The sequence below is a fragment of the Notothenia rossii genome (genome assembly GCF_949606895.1).
Source record: "Notothenia rossii genome assembly, chromosome: 11".
In the NCBI taxonomy this organism is placed as follows: domain Eukaryota; kingdom Metazoa; phylum Chordata; class Actinopteri; order Perciformes; family Nototheniidae; genus Notothenia; species Notothenia rossii.
In genome coordinates this window covers 57883147-57903612 of record NC_136910.1, presented here as the reverse complement: position 1 = coordinate 57903612, position 20466 = coordinate 57883147, and the positions used below count along the sequence as shown (strand labels likewise).

At 39.4% G+C, this 20466-nt stretch overlaps 2 protein-coding genes across 2 annotated transcripts in view; one reads left to right on the top strand and one right to left on the bottom strand.

The window, feature by feature from the left end:
- The window catches only part of LOC307025349 (G protein-coupled receptor kinase 5-like), a 28806-nt gene extending 18583 nt beyond the window's left edge, over positions 1-10223 (top strand). Inside the window, exons 12-16 of the mRNA XM_079659983.1 lie at positions 1148-1356; positions 3197-3334; positions 4321-4458; positions 5788-5919; positions 9813-10223. Of these exons, the coding sequence (XP_079516109.1) occupies positions 1148-1356; positions 3197-3334; positions 4321-4458; positions 5788-5919; positions 9813-9902 (707 nt within the window). The 3' untranslated portion in view covers positions 9903-10223. The remainder of the gene's footprint in view (positions 1-1147; positions 1357-3196; positions 3335-4320; positions 4459-5787; positions 5920-9812) is intronic.
- Positions 10224-11089: 866 nt separating this feature from the next.
- ash2l (ash2 like, histone lysine methyltransferase complex subunit) lies at positions 11090-20240 on the bottom strand. The gene is made up of 8 exons (XM_079660195.1): positions 20086-20240; positions 19344-19561; positions 16280-16447; positions 15736-15929; positions 14256-14348; positions 13183-13281; positions 13045-13104; positions 11090-11591 (listed from the first exon to the last, which is right to left on the bottom strand). The coding sequence occupies exons 3-8, from the start codon at positions 16386-16388 to the stop codon at positions 11484-11486; spliced, it is 663 nt and encodes a 220-aa protein (XP_079516321.1). The 5' UTR covers positions 16389-16447; positions 19344-19561; positions 20086-20240; the 3' UTR covers positions 11090-11483.
- Positions 20241-20466: the final 226 nt, after the last annotated feature.

The window sequence follows — 20466 nt, the reverse complement described above, 5'->3', positions numbered from 1 at the left end:
CACTGACTGTAAAATAACAAAACATGCTCAGGTCTCTCTCTACTTTTCGCCTCTGTTGACAATCAAAGACAGTATTTGGTGTTTGATTGGATTAAAACCTCTTTAAACCATATTTTAAACTGCAAATTGCATCACTTTAAACCACACGTGTCAAACTCGAGGCCCGGGGGCCAAATCAGGCCCGTGGTGGATTTAATTTCGGCCCTCAGGATCATTTCTAATTCCTATTAGATCTGGCCCTCCGGTATATTGCACGCACACCTTCACTCCATCCTGAGGGTCTCCTCAGCTCAGAGCCTGAGCCCAAACATTGATGACCTTGCACCCAAGATGAGATGCCAAGTATCTGAGCTAGCATCACAGAGCAGCACACTGAGTTTAATGGATGTTTCCTTCTGCACTTTCTCTCTCACGACAACAGGGCATGTTTGGTTTCTCTTTGAGGGAAATAGTTTTGTTGAAGCTGTTGTTGGCCTGTGGGAAAATGTACTCATAAGAAATGACTCTGGAGAAGCTGCAGATAGAGCCAGAAGAAATGAATCAACTGATTATTTAATGTTTAATGTTGTTTTTATAGGCAATCATTGAAGCTTTGTTAGTTCCAGGTTTAATATGTGCAATAAGTTCATTTCAATACGTTCTGCAATAAACATTGAACCAGTCCGGACCTCCACTAGTAGCCATTTTTTAATGTTGGCCCACTGTGTATTTGAGTTTGACCCCCCTGCTCTAAGGAATATAAGATTACCTCAAAGTCAAACTCAACTTTATAGTCAATCTTTCAGTTTGTGTGTACAGACAGAGAGATCTAAATACCATTTCCCACAATCCCAAATACAAAAACATATAAATATGTATGCAAATACCGATATATACACAATCAACAGACAGATATGCACACATTAAGACTTACATAAAAGCACAACAATCAATATATACAAAATAACAGTCACTTCAAGATCTTTGGGTATATATCTTATATCTTCAGGTATTATAATTATATTATATATAGATACAAACAAAGTTTAACATGATTTTCTAACAATAAAGGAAACATATCAGATATTTACACTCACCCTGAACATCCTCGGGTTCCTCTCTCTTCCTCCACTGACCCCTGAAACTCTGGATGTTTTCCTGGTTTCAGCCCCCGAGGTGATCGGACACAAACACTACGGGCTGAGCGTGGACTGGTGGGGTCTCGGCTGTCTGATCTACGAGATGACGGCGGGGAAGCCCCCCCTCCGACAAAAAGGAGAACATCCCAAAACCGCGGAGATGGAGAGGAGGATCCAGAACGAACCGCTGGAGTTCGGGGAGAAGTTCGGGAAATCTGTGAAAAACCTCTGTTCCTCCGTGAGTCTGAAATCAATCTAATCTAATCAAGTGTTAAATCAGACTTTAGTTCCACCTGGAGTAAATCCACAAGCTACCCTGCAGTATACAAAGTCATTCAGACTAGCTGCACCTTAACCAGCTTTGAGAACACTTTCATGATCAATCATTATAAAACATATCATATCTATTATTCTGAAATGGACCAATCTGCACAATCACTACTTTTACTGTCTTTCACTATATTTTGATGAGAATACTTTTCTACTTTCACTTGAGGAACATTTTGAATGCAGGACTTTTACTGTAACAGAGTATTCCTACACTCTGGGACTATTACTTTTACTCAAGAACAAGACCTGAGTACTTCTACTTTTACTCAAGTACAAGAGCTGAGTACTTCTACTTTTACTCAAGTACAAGACCTGAGTACTTCTAATCAAGTACAAGATCAGAGCACTTTTACTTTTACTCAAAAACAAGACCTGAGTACTTCTACTTTCACTAAGTACAAGATCTGAGTACTTCTACTTTTACTCCATCACAAGATCTGAGTACTTCTACTTTTACTCAAGTACAAGATATGAGTACTTCTACTTTTACTCAAGTACAAGATCTGAGTACTTTTACTCAAGAACAAGATCTGAGTACTTCTACTTTTACTACAAGATCTGAGTACTTCTACTTTTACTCAAGAACAAGATCTGAGTACTTCTACTTTTACTACAAGATCTGAGTACTTCTACTTTTACTCAAGTACAATATCTGAGTACTTCTACTTTTACTCAAGTACAAGATCTGAGTACTTTTAGTCAAGAACAAGATCTGAGTACTTCTACTTTTACTACAAGATCTGAGTACTTCTACTTTTACTCAAGTACAAGGTCTGAGTACTTTTACTCAAGAACAAGATCTGAGTACTTCTACTTTTACTACAAGATCTGAGTACTTCTACTTTTACTCAAGTACAAGATCTGAGTACTTCTACTTTTACTACAAGATCTGAGTACTTCTACTTTTACTACAAGATCTGAGTACTTCTACTTTTACTCAAATACAATATCTGAGTACTTCTACTTTTACTCAAGTACAAGATCTGAGTACTTTTAGTCAAGAACAAGATCTGAGTACTTCTACTTTTACTACAAGATCTGAGTACTTCTACTTTTACTCAAGTACAAGGTCTGAGTACTTTTACTCAAGAACAAGATCTGAGTACTTCTACTTTTACTCAAGTACAAGATCTGAGTACTTCTACTTTTACTACAATATCTGAGTACTTCTACTTTTACTACAAGATCTGAGTACTTCTACTTTTACTCAAATACAAGATCTGAGTACTTCTACTTTTACTCAAGAACAAGATCTGAGTACTTCTACTTTTACTCAAGTACAAGATCTGAGTACTTCTACTTTTACTCAAGAACAAGATCTGAGTACTTCTACTTTTACTACAAGATCTGAGTACTTCTACTTTTACTACAAGATCTGAGTACTTCTACTTTTAATCAAATACAAGATCTTAGTACTTCTACTTTTACTCAAGTACAAGATCTGAGTACTTCTACTTTTACTCAAGTACAAGAACTGAGTACTTCTACTTTTACTCAAGAACAAGATCGGAGTACTTCTACTTTTACAAGATCTGAGTACTTCTACTTTTACTCAAGTACAAGATCTGAGTACTTTTACTTTTACTCAAATAGAATATCTGAGTACTTCTACTTTTACTGAAGCACCAGATCTAAGTACTCCTCTCACCTCTGGTCTTTGTAGAAATGACTATATATAGATATATATACATATATATATATATATGTATATATATACATATATCTAAATATACGTCTCTGTTCCTCAGCTGCTGAACAAAGACCCCAAGGAGCGTCTGGGCTGTTTGGCTTCGGGGGGGGAAGACGTTCAGGATCATCGTTTCTTCAGGAAAGTAAACTTCCGGATGCTGGAGGCCGGACTCGTCGAGCCGCCGTTCAAACCTGATGCAAGTACTTTAAAAAGAAACCACTAAAGAAGATCAGATACATGTTAGGTCTCTTTAAAACTGATGACTTCATGTTTTTATCTTTTTCAACTTTATGACAGGTAAAAGCGTTGCTAAGTAAAAATACAGAAGTCGTTTTGGGAAAATGTGCTTTGTTTACGTTTCAATCAACCCACACACTTATATAGCTTCAAAGGAACGTTTATTGGTGAAAAAACAACTTTGTAATTCGGCAGTAGGCTACTTATACACAAAATAAAGACACATTTAAAATAATGATTGTAATATAATTTAAATGTCATAAATGTACTTGCAGTGGTGGAAGAATGAATAACATTTTTAATTGACGGAAACGTTTAAAATGATTATATTCACAATGCATCACTCATTATGCAGATTTATTATAATACTGGATTGATAATGTGCAGCTAATGAATACATCGCTTATTTGAGCTGTTAGTAAAAGGTAGTTAATAACCAGGTTAATAATTAATATTGTATTTTTGGATACGAAGTCATTCTAAAGTAACAGACAGAGAATCAGCACTTTGGAAACAGGGCTGAAACAGAGGGGATTATGGGTAATGCTGCAATGATCTGTTTGGTGTTTGAGCCAATCAGAGACAGGCTCTGGATATATCTGAAACCTGATGAAACACAGTACAATAGGGGACTTTTAATACTTCTTTTTTATTTAGTATTAAAGGGTTAAAAGCTGTATTCCTGCTCACTGTGTGGTGGTGTCTCACTCCATTAGGAGGACAGAAGGGATAGAAAATAGAAATAATCAATGAAATACCTCCGTTTGAAGTACCTCAAATATATATTCATTAGTCCAGTAGTTAACTTGCTGTCCTTCACCCCCCCCCCCCCAGTGGAGGATAAATGGTGTTTTCTGAGTATTAACGGGTTAAAAGCTGTATTCCTGCTCACTGTGTGTGTGGTGGTGTTTGACTCTTTGAATTGGATCTGTTTGCCCCCTGCAGCCCAGACTGGTGTACTGCAGCGACGTGCAGGACATCGATGAGTTCTCCACGGTGAAGGGGGTCACTCTGGGTGAGACCGACAGCGAGTTTTACTGCAAGTTCAACACGGGCAGCGTGTCCATCAACTGGCAGAACGAGGTACTTGTACTCTGACACTTTGTTGGCAGCAATAAACATTGAAGTCCTTTTTTTTAAAGAAGTGTTTCTGGGTGTCAAATATTTCAGATATTTTCTGTGTGGTTTTTAAACTTTATTCAAATCAGATTCAAATGCAGGAATGTTGCTTTGACCCTTGTCTTTTCACAGTGTAGCTCATTTACTAAGTGTCTCAATGCATTACTGTCACTTGTAGATTAGATTAGATTAGATTCAACCTATTGTCGTTACGTCGTACAGGTACTATGTAACAAAACAGTTTCTCTGCGTTTGACCCATCCTAGTGTTAGGAGCAGTCGGCTGCCATTATTACGGCGCCCGGGGAGCAGTGTAGGGAACGGTGCCTTGCTCAGGGACACCTCGGTAGCACTTGAACTGGTGACCTTCCAGTTGGCAAGCCGAGTCCCTAAGTACTTCGCCACCACCACCGTATGAGACGTATTTTGACAGTTTACTTTGAGATTGCAGACTTGTTCAGTTTCACACATTTTTCACGTATTCTTTTGGAATGTTTAGGACATAGTTTACAAGTTCCTCGAGATTTGTTTTTAACATAAAAACTGAAATGTTTTCACATAATTATCTGAAATTAACATACATTTTCAAAAATGAACGTTTTCACATATAGTTAGGACGTTCTCTCAGATCATTTGTTCATAATATTCTGACATTTTCAATGGATTGAAGAGTGTAGTACTTTTGCTTTATTAACACGACCAATACAAACCCTTCCCTTTGACAGTGTGGTAGAAGTCCTTTCACTGAGTTAACCCTCCTATTGTCTTCGTTCCCCCCCCCCTTACTTTGGTGTTCGCGGTCAAATTTCACCGGTCCTGTTTTAACTGCTATTACATTAACACAAAAACCATGAATCATCACCACATTTCATTTAACACGCTTTCAAACTGTACATATTGTATATCAGACTACTGGTGTACATGAACAACTGCAGTAAGTATACAAAGAACAGACACTGAACATGTATTGGTGTGTGCCAGGTGTGATCCATGTGGGGGGAGGGGCGCATAAGAGCGGGAAATGTGTCAAATTGATGTGTGTGTGTCTGTCTGTCTGTCTGGGGGTGTGTGTGTGTGTGTGTGTTACAAAGTTGACTAAATCATCCAAAATTCAATGAAAGTGTTGATCAGCCATGTCATATGTTCAAACATCTCCTGTGAAGGAGATCATGAAGCCTTGATGCAATCGAATGTTAAAAAAAAAAGTTCTGATTGATGAAAGCAGTAAATCGGTCCGATCTGACCCGAACACAGCAGGAGGTTAAAGCACCTGCATGCCTCCTCCTCTCTGCAGGTGATAGATACCGGATGTTTCAAAGAGCTGAATGTTTTCGGCCCTGAAGGATCCAGATCTTCAGACCTGGACTGGACTCAGACTCCCGGGAGCCCCAGACGCAGCCTGATGGACCGCCTCTTCCGCAGACACGTGAGGAAACTGCATTCTGCATTAACGTCACTGCTACGCTTAATGTTTAATCAATAACTTATTATTCTGTTAGCAAGTTGCTGTTTCCTGTCTTTTGGACATTTTTCAGATAAATGTTCGTTTTGTTTTGTGGCAAATTCTGTGAACAACTTTCCGTGATTCTTTCTAGATTTTTTTTAATTTTTTTATTATTATTATTACTTTTTTCCTACTTTTTAAAAAGGTTTTTTTCAGGTATTTCTAGACTTTATTATACGCATATTATTTTTGCATCTGTTACGTCCCCACTAAGGTCTAGGGGACCTGGAGACAATAACATACAACCAATAAAAATGAGGGAGTCAGCGTAACAGTTGACAAAAGGTTTATTTTGCGTAAACCCAGAATCGAACAGACATATAATTGAAACACTCGGTTGGTGAGGAGGAGGAGGAAGAGGAAGAAGAGGAGGAGGAGGAGGAGGAGGAGTAGTCAAAGGATTGTGCCAAACAAAAGAAACAAGCATAACAGAACCAGGCCTATCTCTACATCTATCCTTTGAAACCCTCACTAACTAAACTACAAAGAATTTGACAAAACAGAATCCAGGGGTGGCAACAATCCGCTAACCTAGTGTGTCTGAACATTAGTTAGCTACGTGGTGAGAAATGTACAGGGTACCCCAGACTTACCGAACTCCTCCACCTCTCAACACACACACTTTCACAAAGGTCAGACAATACAAAGATAAGGAGTTGCTAAACACTGCAGGCTCCTTCATCAGCAACAGGCCCAGAGGGAGAGAGAGAAGACTTCCTGGGTGCCTCCTTTATGGTCGGCCCTGGCTGCTGATAGGCCAGCTGAGGGTGAGGGGATCCAATCAGCCATCAGACTCAGGTGCACAGGCAGGTACCGATCAGCTGCTGATTAGCTGTGCAGAAGACAGGGAGAAGACAGAAACACAGGAGGGAAGGAAAACCACAAAGTACAGCCTGCCTGGCACGTAACACCTCCGCTGGTTAGTTTAATCTGCAGCAATGCTTCATATTCGATCAATTCAAAGGTAACTTCTTGTGAGTTTCTCAGAAAAACAGATGCATTTTCCAGATAATCATCGATACTTTTTAAGTTTCAGTTTAACAAAATTCATCTGGAGAGGAAGGGGATGAACGTCTGTAGTGTGAAAAGATGGAACTTTATTTATCCCCGTGGCGAGATTCAGGCGTTTATAGCAGCAACAGGATTAGTACAATATTTACCTAATAATTAGAGGTGGGAAGAAGTGGAGTACAAATACTACGTTACTGTACTTAAGTACATGTTTCTGGTATCAGTACTTTACTCCACTACTTATTTTTCTGAGGACTTTTTACTTTCTACTTCTCACATGTTGAACACAAATACCTGTACTTTCTACTTCTTGCATTTTGAACACAAATACCTGTACTTTCTACTTCTTGCATTTTGAACACAAATACCTGTACTTTCTACTTCTTACATGTTGAACACAAATACCTGTACTTTCTACTTCTTACATGTTGAACTCAAATACCTGTACTTTCTACTTCTCACATGTTGAACACAAATACCTGTACTTTCTACTTCTTACATGTTGAACTCAAATACCTGTACTTTCTACTTCTTACATGTTGAACTCAAATACCTGTACTTTCTACTTCTTACATGTTGAACACAAATACCTGTACTTTCTACTTCTTACATGTTGAACTCAAATACCTGTACTTTCTACTTCTTACATGTTGAACTCAAATACCTGTACTTTCTACTTCTTACATGTTGAACTCAAATACCTGTACTTTCTACTTCTTACATGTTGAACACAAATACCTGTACTTTCTACTTCTTACATTTTGAACTCAAATACCTGTACTTTCTACTTCTTACATTTTGAACACAAATACCTGTACTTTCTACTTCTTACATGTTGAACACAAATACCTGTACTTTCTACTTCTTACATGTTGAACTCAAATACCTGTACTTTCTACTTCTCACATGTTGAACACAAATACCTGTACTTTCTACTTCTTACATGTTGAACTCAAATACCTGTACTTTCTACTTCTTACATGTTGAACTCAAATACCTGTACTTTCTACTTCTTACATGTTGAACTCAAATACCTGTACTTTCTACTTCTCACATGTTGAACTCAAATACCTGTACTTTCTACTTCTTACATGTTGAACTCAAATACCTGTACTTTCTACTTCTCACATGTTGAACCCAAATACCTGTACTTTCTACTTCTTACATGTTGAACCCAAATACCTGTACTTTCTACTTCTTACATGTTGAACACAAATACCTGTACTTTCTACTTCTCACATGTTGAACCCAAATACCTGTACTTTCTACTTCTTACATGTTGAACACAAATACCTGTACTTTCTACTTCTTACATGTTGAACACAAATACCTGTACTTTCTACTTCTTACATCTTGAACACAAATACCTGTACTTTCTACTTCTTACATGTTGAACACAAATACCTGTACTTTCTACTTCTTACATGTTGAACTCAAATACCTGTACTTTCTACTTCTTACATGTTGAACTCAAATACCTGTACTTTCTACTTCTTACATGTTGAACACAAATACCTGTACTTTCTACTTCTTACATGTTGAACCCAAATACCTGTACTTTCTACTTCTTACATGTTGAACACAAATACCTGTACTTTCTACTTCTTACATGTTGAACACAAATACCTGTACTTTCTACTTCTTACATGTTGAACACAAATACCTGTACTTTCTACTTCTCACATGTTGAACCCAAATACCTGTACTTTCTACTTCTTACATCTTGAACTCAAATACCTGTACTTTCTACTTCTTACATGTTGAACTCAAATACCTGTACTTTCTACTTCTCACATGTTGAACTCAAATACCTGTACTTTCTACTTCTTACATTTTGAACTCAAATACCTGTACTTTCTACTTCTTACATGTTGAACTCAAATACCTGTACTTTCTACTTCTTACATGTTGAACTCAAATACCTGTACTTTCTACTTCTCACATGTTGAACTCAAATACCTGTACTTTCTACTTCTTACATGTTGAACTCAAATACCTGTACTTTCTACTTCTCACATGTTGAACCCAAATACCTGTACTTTCTACTTCTTACATGTTGAACACAAATACCTGTACTTTCTACTTCTTACATGTTGAACACAAATACCTGTACTTTCTACTTCTTACATGTTGAACCCAAATACCTGTACTTTCTACTTCTTACATGTTGAACACAAATACCTGTACTTTCTACTTCTTACATGTTGAACTCAAATACCTGTACTTTCTACTTCTTACATGTTGAACTCAAATACCTGTACTTTCTACTTCTTACATGTTGAACTCAAATACCTGTACTTTCTACTTCTCTCATTTTCCAAACAGGCTGGTTCCTTTAGTGTGAATGTGTGTTTGGTGGCGTGATCATTATTATTTAGAGTCATTGCGTGCCTATTGATTTGAACACGATCCGTGTATCCATCATTTCCTGGTCTTGTCTAAAGAAGAGGGACCAATGGAAACGTTGTCATGTTGCCGTTGGTCACCATGGAAACATTCATTAGCTAACAATGACATTATTGTTCTATTAACATAAAGGGAGGTCAGGTACTCTTTAAAACAGCTGCTAGTTATGGGTACTTTTTACTGAAGTACATTTCAAAGCCTCTTTACTTTGACTTGAGTAAAGAAGTTTAGTCAGTACTTCTACTTTAACCAGAGTATTTTTAAACGAGTATCTGTACTTCTACTTCAGTAAAGGATGTGTGTACTGATGCCTCTCTGGTAAAAGCTTGAATACAGGTACCTTGTATTTGCAGTTGTCTCTCCTCTAAGTGTGTATAATGAATCTGAATCTCTCTCAGCACCCTCAGGAAGCGTCCGATGACAGCAGACAGAGTTTTCATTCCAATGAGAGCTACATGAAGTCCGACCTGGTGAGCAATTCGATGTGAAAAAGAAACTCAAAGACACTGAAACACAAACACTGGAGCAGAAAACAAACATGGAGGGGAACCCGTTTCCTGCCATTATCTGTCCTTTCTCCCACAAATGCACTATATCAGCACTTGCTTCATTTTAAACACATTGTTGTCATTCCCTCACATCCTGTTTTAACATTTTAAATCTAATTACTTCAGTAGCAGTAGCACAACGGACTGTATGAAACTACTATGACATTAAAACTGATTTCACTATTGCACTGTTTTAGCAGAAAACGTTTTATTCAGATTCTGTGATTTCTTTTATAAAATATTAAACGTTTGTTATTTTTATTTGTGTTTCTATTCAATACTTGACATGTTCACCTCTCTACTTTAAAGAGTCATCTCCTGATGATGTTCAGGTGTATATCAGTATGTAGTGTCTCTACTTTAAAGAGTCCTCTCCTGCTGATGTTCAGGTGTATATCAGTATGTGGTGTCTCTACTTTAAAGAGTCCTCTCCTGCTGATGTTCAGGTGTATATCAGTATGTAGTGTCTCTACTTTAAAGAGTCCTCTCCTGCTGATGTTCAGGTGTATATCAGTATGTGGTGTCTCTACTTTAAAGAGTCCTCTCCTGCTGATGTTCAGGTGTATATCAGTATGTAGTGTCTCTACTTTAAAGAGTCCTCTCCTGCTGATGCTCAGGTGTATATCAGTATGTAGTGTCTCTACTTTAAAGAGTCCTCTCCTGCTGATGTTCAGGTATATATCAGTATGTAGTGTCTCTACTTTAAAGAGTCCTCTCCTGCTGATGTTCAGGTGTATATCAGTATGTAGTGTCTCTACTTTAAAGAGTCCTCTCCTGCTGATGTTCAGGTGTATATCAGTATGTAGTGTCTCTACTTTAAAGAGTCCTCTCCTGCTGATGTTCAGGTGTATATCAGTATGTAGTGTCTTTACTTTAAAGAGTCCTCTCCTGCTGATGTTCAGGTGTATATCAGTATGTAGTGTCTCTACTTTAAAGAGTCCTCTCCTGCTGATGTTCAGGTATATATCAGTATGTAGTGTCTCTACTTTAAAGAGTCCTCTCCTGCTGATGTTCAGGTGTATATCAGTATGTAGTGTCTCTACTTTAAAGAGTCCTCCTGAAAAATCAGTGTAAGTTGTAAGCAAAAATATCTAATGTTTACAACCCAAGAATGTCAGGAGTTCTACTTTGTTCATGTAGCATTTATTTTTTATTTATTCAACCCAGAGTATAAAACAGAGAATAATTGACACACATTGTAAAACAAATAAAATCAGATTTAATACACAAACAATGTTTCTGCAGATGGAGTTTGGCTGCAGAGAAACATGACGTTATAACTTCAAAAAATACAGATTTGAAAGGAAAGCACCAGAAATAATGTGTCAGATGTTCGTAAAGGAATGTCAGCTGATCATATGCAGCCAATAAGAAATGAGCTTGGTGAAATCACAGCATATTTAAACACTTTCTGTCTTGGAGTGGAAATCAGCTTCTTTGAGGAGCTACAGTTCCCTGGTGCTTTTTATGTTACCGTCTGAAGGTGGGGGGGGGGGGGCAAGGTGTGTGTGTTGATTTCTTTCATCCCTCCCACGGGGGGGAACGCCGTCCGTCCACATCCGTCTCCACGTGATACAACATGTCCGCCAGCGTGTGCTCCGTCACCGCGCCCCAGCCCATATCACTCATCTGAGGGAGGAGGCGACGTGATTAATGAATGCAGAATAAAGATTAAATATTATCTGGAAAATAAAAATTGTATTAAATGCTTTCAAATTGAACATATTGAGGGGTTTTCAATTGAATATAATAATTAGGGGTGCACATAACTTTCTTCGTGAGTTACCGGGGGGTTGCTTGGAAAAGCTTCACAAGTCCGACGGTACGCATTTCAGATGTGTTATGTGCACCCCTGATAATAATGTTGTATTTATTGAGTGTAGGATATTCAAACCCTTACTCACACATTACTAAATTAAATTATGATGGAGGAGAAATAATGATTACGGAAATACAATTTTATATTACCTGTGAATAAAAATGATATGAAATGCTTTCAAAATTGACATATTGAGGGTTATTCAATTGAATATAATATAAGAGAGAGAGAGAGAGAGAGCGAGAGCGAGAGCGAGAGAGAGAGCGAGAGAGAGAGAGCGAGAGAGAGAGAGCGAGCCTGCCACAGTCTGAGGGAACCGGAGTGAGCAGATACACCAGGTCTTAAGTATATATATCATATTCTATTTTGTATTCATGTATCATATGAATGAAATGAATCTGTATTTCTTGTAAAAAATAAAAAAACATGTTCTTAGCAGTTTGTTTACAACTGTTTATTTGTGTGCATTTTTGTATAGATGTTACAACTATACATAGCTTTGGCAATACTGTATGTAAATATGGTCATGCTAATAAAGCTTTTGAATTGAATGAGAGAGAGAGAGAGAGAGAGAGAGAGTCAGAGAGAGAGACAGAGACAGAGAGAGAGAGAGAGAGACAGAGAGAGAGAGAGAGAGAGAGACACTTTGCACATAACTCACGTTAGCGATCTTTTATACTTCATGCTGTCTGCACAAACTAGATTTGACATGAAAGCTGAGAGTCCACAGATTCTATTGGTTAAGTTTCATCACCGATCAAAACTCACTCTTAACCCCGTGTTCTAGTATGAGAAATTAAAGAAACATTGTACCTTGAAAATCAATGCATTCTAATAGCGGGTACATTTGTCCCGTTGGCGGTTTTAGGTATACAGCGACCCCTGGTGGTTCAAGTGTTAAACTACCACAATACAAATAAACACTATTGATTTAAATTAGAGATTTTCATTTCATGTGCTAGTCTTAGTTTATTTTGTGTACTTTGTTTTAAATACAGTTATTTTGATATACAGTAGGAAAAATATTTGATCTACAATAATATTTAAATCATGTTTTGTTTTTATTTAATCCAACATCGCCATCTACTGGAAAATAAAGCCTGTTACATTTCTAAAACTAAAGATTTGACTTTCATTTTTTTTTTTAACCAGGAAATGTCGTTTCAGAAGTTCTGACAGGATATTGTTTTAAAGTTAGTTTTACTGTATGACAATATTCTACAATGCTTATTTTTGATTTCAGATTCAGTTTTAGAAACTCACCGGCTGGTACTTGAGGTCCTTCGGAGGGTGTTTGAAATTTGGCCCGAAGTTAACGGACACCTGCAGGAAGAGAAGGCAACGCTTAGCACTTAAGCAGGAAGACTCGTTTATAAAGTGTTGAATCTGATCTCCACTGACCGTGCAGCTCTTGTAGAGTGAGATGGCCGGAAAGTACATGCCTTCAAACAGGTTCTCAAAGGCAACACCTTGACTCACTCCGTTTTTAAAGAACACCATCTGGAAAACAGGAAACACGGGTTAAAGGAAACAGGTTTTTTAAGATAGTAATCATTATTCACAACAACAAAAAACGAAATACAACATCTACACCAGGGGTCGGCAACCTGTTTGGAGCTTGACGCGCGTGAACTATCAGCAGGAGGGCGGGGGGGGGGGGGGCCTCGCTGCGGGGAAGCAGTGTGTGGACCTGTCAGCGCAACTTACATGATGCAGAATTTAACAAACACTTAAATCATTGGTTTAAACGGCATAATAATAAGGACGATCGTCCGTTCTGTGATTCTCCAGAGCACACATGCTATGATCATACTTGCCAACCCTTGACTCCCGGTTTCACTGCCCTCTCCCGGTTTCATATATACTCCCGCATTGCTGACAAAATCAGATTTACTCAGGACTGTTTCCACTCGGACTTTAATACAGCTACACCATTGTTTGGTTTCCATGGTAACACGTCTCTTTAGTAGCGCGCAACTGAAAGTCTGACAGGGTGAGGCAGATAGTCACAGAAAACAGAACAAGAATCGACAACTAATCTACTCTCTGACTGCTCCTTTCCTGATACAGGTCCAGCCCACACATATGCTCCATCAAGACAGTGCACTTACAACTATACAATAAGCAAGCAGGCATTTGTACAGCTCCTTATGGGTACTGCAATTAGTGAAGTGCTTTCCTCCGTGGTGAAACGATCAGCACGGCACCACGGAGGAAAGCGGCAGAAAGTCACCTGGAGATAAAGAGAGCGGGGCTGCGTTGCGTGCATGGCTTCCTTCTGCAGGTAACGGGGAGACACGCTCTAGCGGCGGTCTCATTCAAATATTTTGCACACTTATTCCTAGAGGGCCACTGGTTACGGTGCCGCGTGCCGGTTGTTGCCGACCCCTGATCTAAGCCTAGGATATACAGTATGATACAAAGCCAGATCTTGCCTTAAATAAACACATTAAACATTAAAGAGGTTTCCTCACCTTGCTGTGGCTCATTGACTTCAGGCTTTTCTCCGCTTTGTCGACGTAGTCCTTCTCCTCAAAGTACAGGTAGCTCTTGAACTTGATAAGCGCCTGAAAAGAGAGAAAGTCAGAATTACATCATGTGGGGAGTCAGTGTAGATCTATGGGGGCTGGCTTCAGTAGAAGCTGCTGGGACTCCCAGCAGCTTCTACTGAAGCCTTCAGAGTAAATCACCAGAACGCCGACACCTCCTCATCTCCACTGCTCCCATGTTTGCTTTTGTGTTGCCATAAGTTAGTCTCTCTGCGTTGGTGCGCGGGGCTAATAATGCTAATAATGCTAATAATGCTAATGCCAGCGAATACAATGACGGCTTCACAAAACTTTTTAGAGTTTCCCTTGTCCTTGTAGGTGTCCTCAGAGAGAGTCAGTGTATTGTTGTGTTGAGTCAGTGAAGGAGACAGTGTGTCCTCACCTTGTCCTTGTAGGTGTCCTCAGAGAGAGAGTCAGTGTATTGTGTCGTTGAGTCAGTGAAGGAGACAGTGTGTCCTCACCTTGTCCTTGTAGGTGTCCTCAGAGAGAGAGTCAGTGTATTGTGTTGTTGAGTCAGTGAAGGAGACAGTGTGTCCTCACCTTGTCCTTGTAGGTGTCCTCAGAGAGAGAGTCAGTGTATTGTGTTGTTGAGTCAGTGAAGGAGACAGTGTGTCCTCACCTTGTCCTTGTAGGTGTCCTCAGAGAGAGAGTCAGTGTATTGTGTCGGTGAGTCAGTGAAGGAGACAGTGTGTCCTCACCTTGTCCTTGTAGGTGTCCTCAGAGAGAGAGTCAGTGTATTGTGTTGTTGAGTCAGTGAAGGAGACAGTGTGTCCTCACCTTGTCCTTGTAGGTGTCCTCAGAGAGAGTCAGTGTATTTTGTTGTTGAGTCAGTGAAGGAGACAGTGTGTCTTCACCTTGTCCTTGTAGGTGTCCTCAGAGAGAGAGTCAGTGTATTGTGTCGTTGAGTCAGTGAAGGAGACAGTGTGTCCTCACCTTGTCCTTGTAGGTGTCCTCAGAGAGAGTCAGTGTATTTTGTTGTTGAGTCAGTGAAGGAGACAGTGTGTCTTCACCTTGTCCTTGTAGGTGTCCTCAGAGAGAGAGTCAGTGTATTGTGTCGTTGAGTCAGTGAAGGAGACAGTGTGTCCTCACCTTGTCCTTGTAGGTGTCCTCAGAGAGAGAGTCAGTGTATTGTGTTGTTGAGTCAGTGAAGGAGACAGTGTGTCCTCACCTTGTCCTTGTAGGTGTCCTCAGAGAGAGAGTCAGTGTATTGTGTCGTTGAGTCAGTGAAGGAGACAGTGTGTCTTCACCTTGTCCTTGTAGGTGTCCTCAGAGAGAGAGTCAGTGTATTGTGTTGTTGAGTCAGTGAAGGAGACAGTGTGTCCTCACCTTGTCCTTGTAGGTGTCCTCAGAGAGAGAGTCAGTGTATTGTGTTGTTGAGTCAGTGAAGGAGACAGTGTGTCCTCACCTTGTCCTTGTAGGTGTCGGGCAGAGCCTTGGCGGTCTCCGTGCCGTCCGGTAACTCGATGAAGAATCCCAGCGTGTCTCCCTGACCGAAGCCAGAGGAAAAGCTCTTTCCGATGGACTGGTGGAAGCGAGTTCCCTTCTTACTGCGCCACGAGTAGCTGAACTTATCGTAGCCCAGAGGCGCCTGCAGGTTACCTACAACACGAGGAAGGAAGGGGATGTCAAAAACACTTTCACCAAAGCCCTCTCTCTGCTTTGGAGTACATTGGTGTGTTGTTTATAGGTAGCATCTTGGTTTAGCTACACATGTTGAACCCTCTGGGGCATTTCTTTAAATCAAATCCAATTCAAATGTGCAGAACCATCTCAGGTTTCTCTAAAAATCAGCTTGTAAAGAAACATTTTGGCTCTAAAGCTGCAAATATATATTTTCAAATATCTCTTGTGAAAACCTATTTGAACTCGTGTGGACGATGAGCTAATGTTTCAAGCATCCTCTGCTAAGCCCTGTAGACATGCACTGTGATTTCTGAGTCTCCACTGACCGAGGGGTTGGGACCACCCGAGCCTCGCGGCCGTCTCTGAAGGCATTTCATCCACCGTCACCTCGAAGAACCAGGACCCTCTCCGGACCCCGTGAGACGCTCGCACCATCGAGTAGCCTTTCTCCCCCGTGACCGTCAGGCGGTCGTCAGAGATCTTCAGCTGAGGCGCTGAAACAACGACAAAGGTTTGTTTTATAATATATAAAATGCCCTATGTATTATTTGTATTTATGGTTGTTGGAGCTATATATTCTTTTTGATTACTTCATAGGTAAACATTTATTTTCTTCGTGTTATTTTTTTATTGTTCATGTATATTTATTTAGTGTAACTATCTTTTGGTAATTCTTATGCTTTTATTTTGAATGCAGTTTGGGCACCTGGTGGTAATGTATATATTGGAGCGAGGCGGTGGTGGGATTAGGCATATCTTTTTTTACCAGGGTGAAACAAGCATGCCGTAGGAAAGCAGGCTATATGCAGGAATCCTGAAGTCAGATGGAAGACCTTTTAAGACCCTTTCCATACATTTTAAGACCTCATCACCACTTGGAGTTTTATCCGGTTACCATGGCGACACACTTCACCTCACATTGACTATATACAGTATTGATTGTCCTTCCTCCTCATCTTCCAACCATTTGCGATATTTTTGGAACTTTAAGTATTTTTGGATCTTTGGACCCTTTCCATACATTTTAAGACCTCATCGCCACTTGGAGTTTTAACCGGTTACCTTGGCGACACACTTTACCTCACATTGACTATATACAGTATTGATTGTCCTTCCTCCTTATCTTCCAACCATTTGGACGCAGACTTGCATTTCCCCATAACGATGTTTTAACAACCGGCGTAAACGGAGCTTCGCGCGCTATCAAGCAGTGAGCGTGCGATGTCCTGTTCAGATGACGTCAAACCCAACGGGATGCCATAAATAAAGTACACAGAATCACACTACACACCTACGCAATGATTACATTCAGGCAGACTGTAGAACACAACCTCTTTGGACCATTTATATACTTATTGAAAACAAGCTACAAAATGTAAAACCTTGGAAAATGCCGTTTAATACTTTTTAATAGCCTTCATTTTCGCTAAATTGATTGATCAACTTTTAATACTTTTTAAGACCCCGCAGACACCCTGGAACGGCAATTATTGGAAACGTGTTAATTTGAGTTTTGGGTGACATTGAATCAACAAATAAATGTCTGGACTTGGATCATTCTCTGAGTAAGATTCTCTAGCTTGGGCCTCAGCGGCAGTCATATTTTTCGAGTTCATTTTCAGTTTTATTTCTTTAGGTAATTTCTACAATTATTATTTCTTTAAATACATTTTTCTATACGTCTATTATACACATACATATCACGGATGGGAATTTGAAAGCAAATGTATATTCGACCCCCAAAAAAACGGTTAACCGAAATGTAAATATCCTAAAAATAATTTTTTTTTGGAAAACCTTTTTTACAAAAAAAAAGAATTTCTTTTTTAATTTTGAAAAATAAATAAATACATGTTCAAATAAGTATAGAAACCAAGTCGAATTTGTCAAATGTATTGAACTGGTGATCACAGTTCGAACAGTTGAGAGCTATAGGCCTACAGCTTTCATGCTTAAAACACGTAACCCGTGACAACAGAGATCAACAACCTGTAACAGGGCCTATGCACAGAATGCAGCTATTCAATACTCATTCTTCTTTAAGAATATGAGCATGTCTACTCAGGAGAGAGGCGGGTGCGGAGGCGGTTCACAATCAGGCCAGCTCTAGAGAAGACCCTCTCAGCTGGAATTTGGGTCTAAGATGAGGTTTGAGTCTGCGTGTAGGGAGGGGCAGCAGCCATAGCATTAGCTAGAACTAGATCTGATGGATTTGGACATAAACGCGAGTGAAGTATAACCGGACGCGAGAGAGAGATCAGCCCCTGCAGCTCTGCCCGCTGCGAGGGGCCGGTGAGCGGAGCAACACACACCTTTAGACACACTTAGCTATGGCACTGGCGTATACATTGAATGATTCCTTTTGATCATATGTAATCAACTTAGGCATCCCTAATTCATAACTCATATTCTCATACCTGAATAATTTTGAATATTCGATTAATCGTTCCCATCCCTAATACACATACACGTGGATATTCTTTGATTTACTTATTTTTGTATTATTTTTCGCTCATGTTTTCTTTACCTTTAGATACAGCTAAATGAAAATGGAAAAAAAGATTCACAAAAGTGTAAATATGTTTGTACGATCTAACCCAAACTGAAACAACCCAGTGTCTGTCCACACTGCCTGTGTTTCTAACATGTTCTTTTTTGTTTGGTTTTATTGTTCTGCCTTTTCATTTTTTATTTAAGTATTCCAGTTCTGTATGGTGCATGTTTTCATTTCATTGTATTTACTTTAAAATGAAATGTGTCCTTAGGTTGACCAAGGCAGGTTTCCCATCACTCACTGTACGGAGGCTCAGTCACTGGTACACTTTGATCTATAAAGCTATGTTGGGCAAACTCCCGTATTATATCTGTTCATTGATAAAGCAGAAAGTTGCAAGCAGCTATTGTCTGCGATCACAGGATATAGTCTTGTTAGATGTACCAAGAGTAAGGACTGTCTTAGGTAAGACAGCTTCTATGTGCGCAGCTCCACTTGCTTGGAACAGTCTACAGGCAAAATTGAAATTGAGTATTTTTATTTCTCTGAATGTATTTAAGGCACGTCTAAATGAAATGCTTTCTGACACTCTGGGTATTTGTAAATGTTGAATATGTAAATATGATATCCTCCGTTGTTTGTTTGTATGTTGTTTTTATGTTTCATGTGGAACTAAATGATGATCTCAAGGGATCAATCTGTCTAAATAAAGGTTTGAAATGAAATGAAATGATTTACAAAACCTGTCCAGGGACTACAGATGAAAAATAGGCTCTTGGCTAACCCTGTTACATAAATACAAATAAATGATAAAAACCAAAAATGAAGTAAAAAAGAAATGACTCCATGCTATCTAAAAATAAAATAATAAATAGTGCAGTTAGTCTCTTGGTTACCTCTGTCGTGTAGGGCGAGCAGAACCCTCTCGTACAGACAGGCCCGGTACAGATCTCCAGGGATGGGTTTCCCCGCCCAGCAGTCCAGCTCCAGTTTCTCCGGGTCCGGAGCGTGAGGATCCGGTTCAGCCAGGATGTACCGGTACCCGTCTTTATTAAAGGGATGCTCCAGGGGGTAGCCATGGGGGGGGAGACGCTGCGCTGAGAAGAGGGGGTCGCTGAGAGGAAGAGGAGGAGGAGGGAGGAAGAGGAGGAGAGGTTTGTTTTTGTTTAATTTAAGGCTCTAGTGTGATAGGTCACTTTGAGTTTTGTTTACTCAAATGAAAAGTGTGCTTATAAATCAAATTGATTATTATTATTATTACATGTAATGTTTCACAATTACTTTTTAAAGGCTGACACACACAATGCATTTCTTATTTTAAAGTTACTTACCTGTATATGATTTACATTTTGATTTGATCTGTAATTGTATTCATCTGACATTTTGTGTGAATCTGTACCGTCCTGTTTTTCAACTTTGAATATAAGTCTTTAAAATAAATAATAAAACTAAACAAAAAAATACAGAAATAAATGAAAGTGCATTAATAAAAGTCATATTTTGACTTATATGCCGTAATAATGAATGAATCAAAAGTTATTCATCATGCAGACTGTGAGACGTCTGTCTGTGTGTGTGTGTGTGTGTGTGTGTGTGTGTGTCTGTGTCTGTGTGTGTGTGTTCTTTCAGTTCTCCTACCTTCTTGTCCTCTTCGCTGCTCCCGCTGCACTGTTGTCTTGCTGTTGTTGTTGTTTACGTTTGGCTCCTCTGCCTTTTCCGGGCCCAGGAGCCAGAGCACCTTATTTAAAAAAAAAAATTACACCTTTGAATAAAAAGTACACACACACACACACACACACACACACACACACACACACACACACACCACACACACACACACACACACACACCACACACACACACACACACACACACACACAACCACCACACAACACACACACACACACACACACACACACACACACACACACACACACACACACACACACACACACACACACAAAGAAAAGACAGAATATATTCAACACCTCTCACTCGTACCTTCATTTGCATAAGACT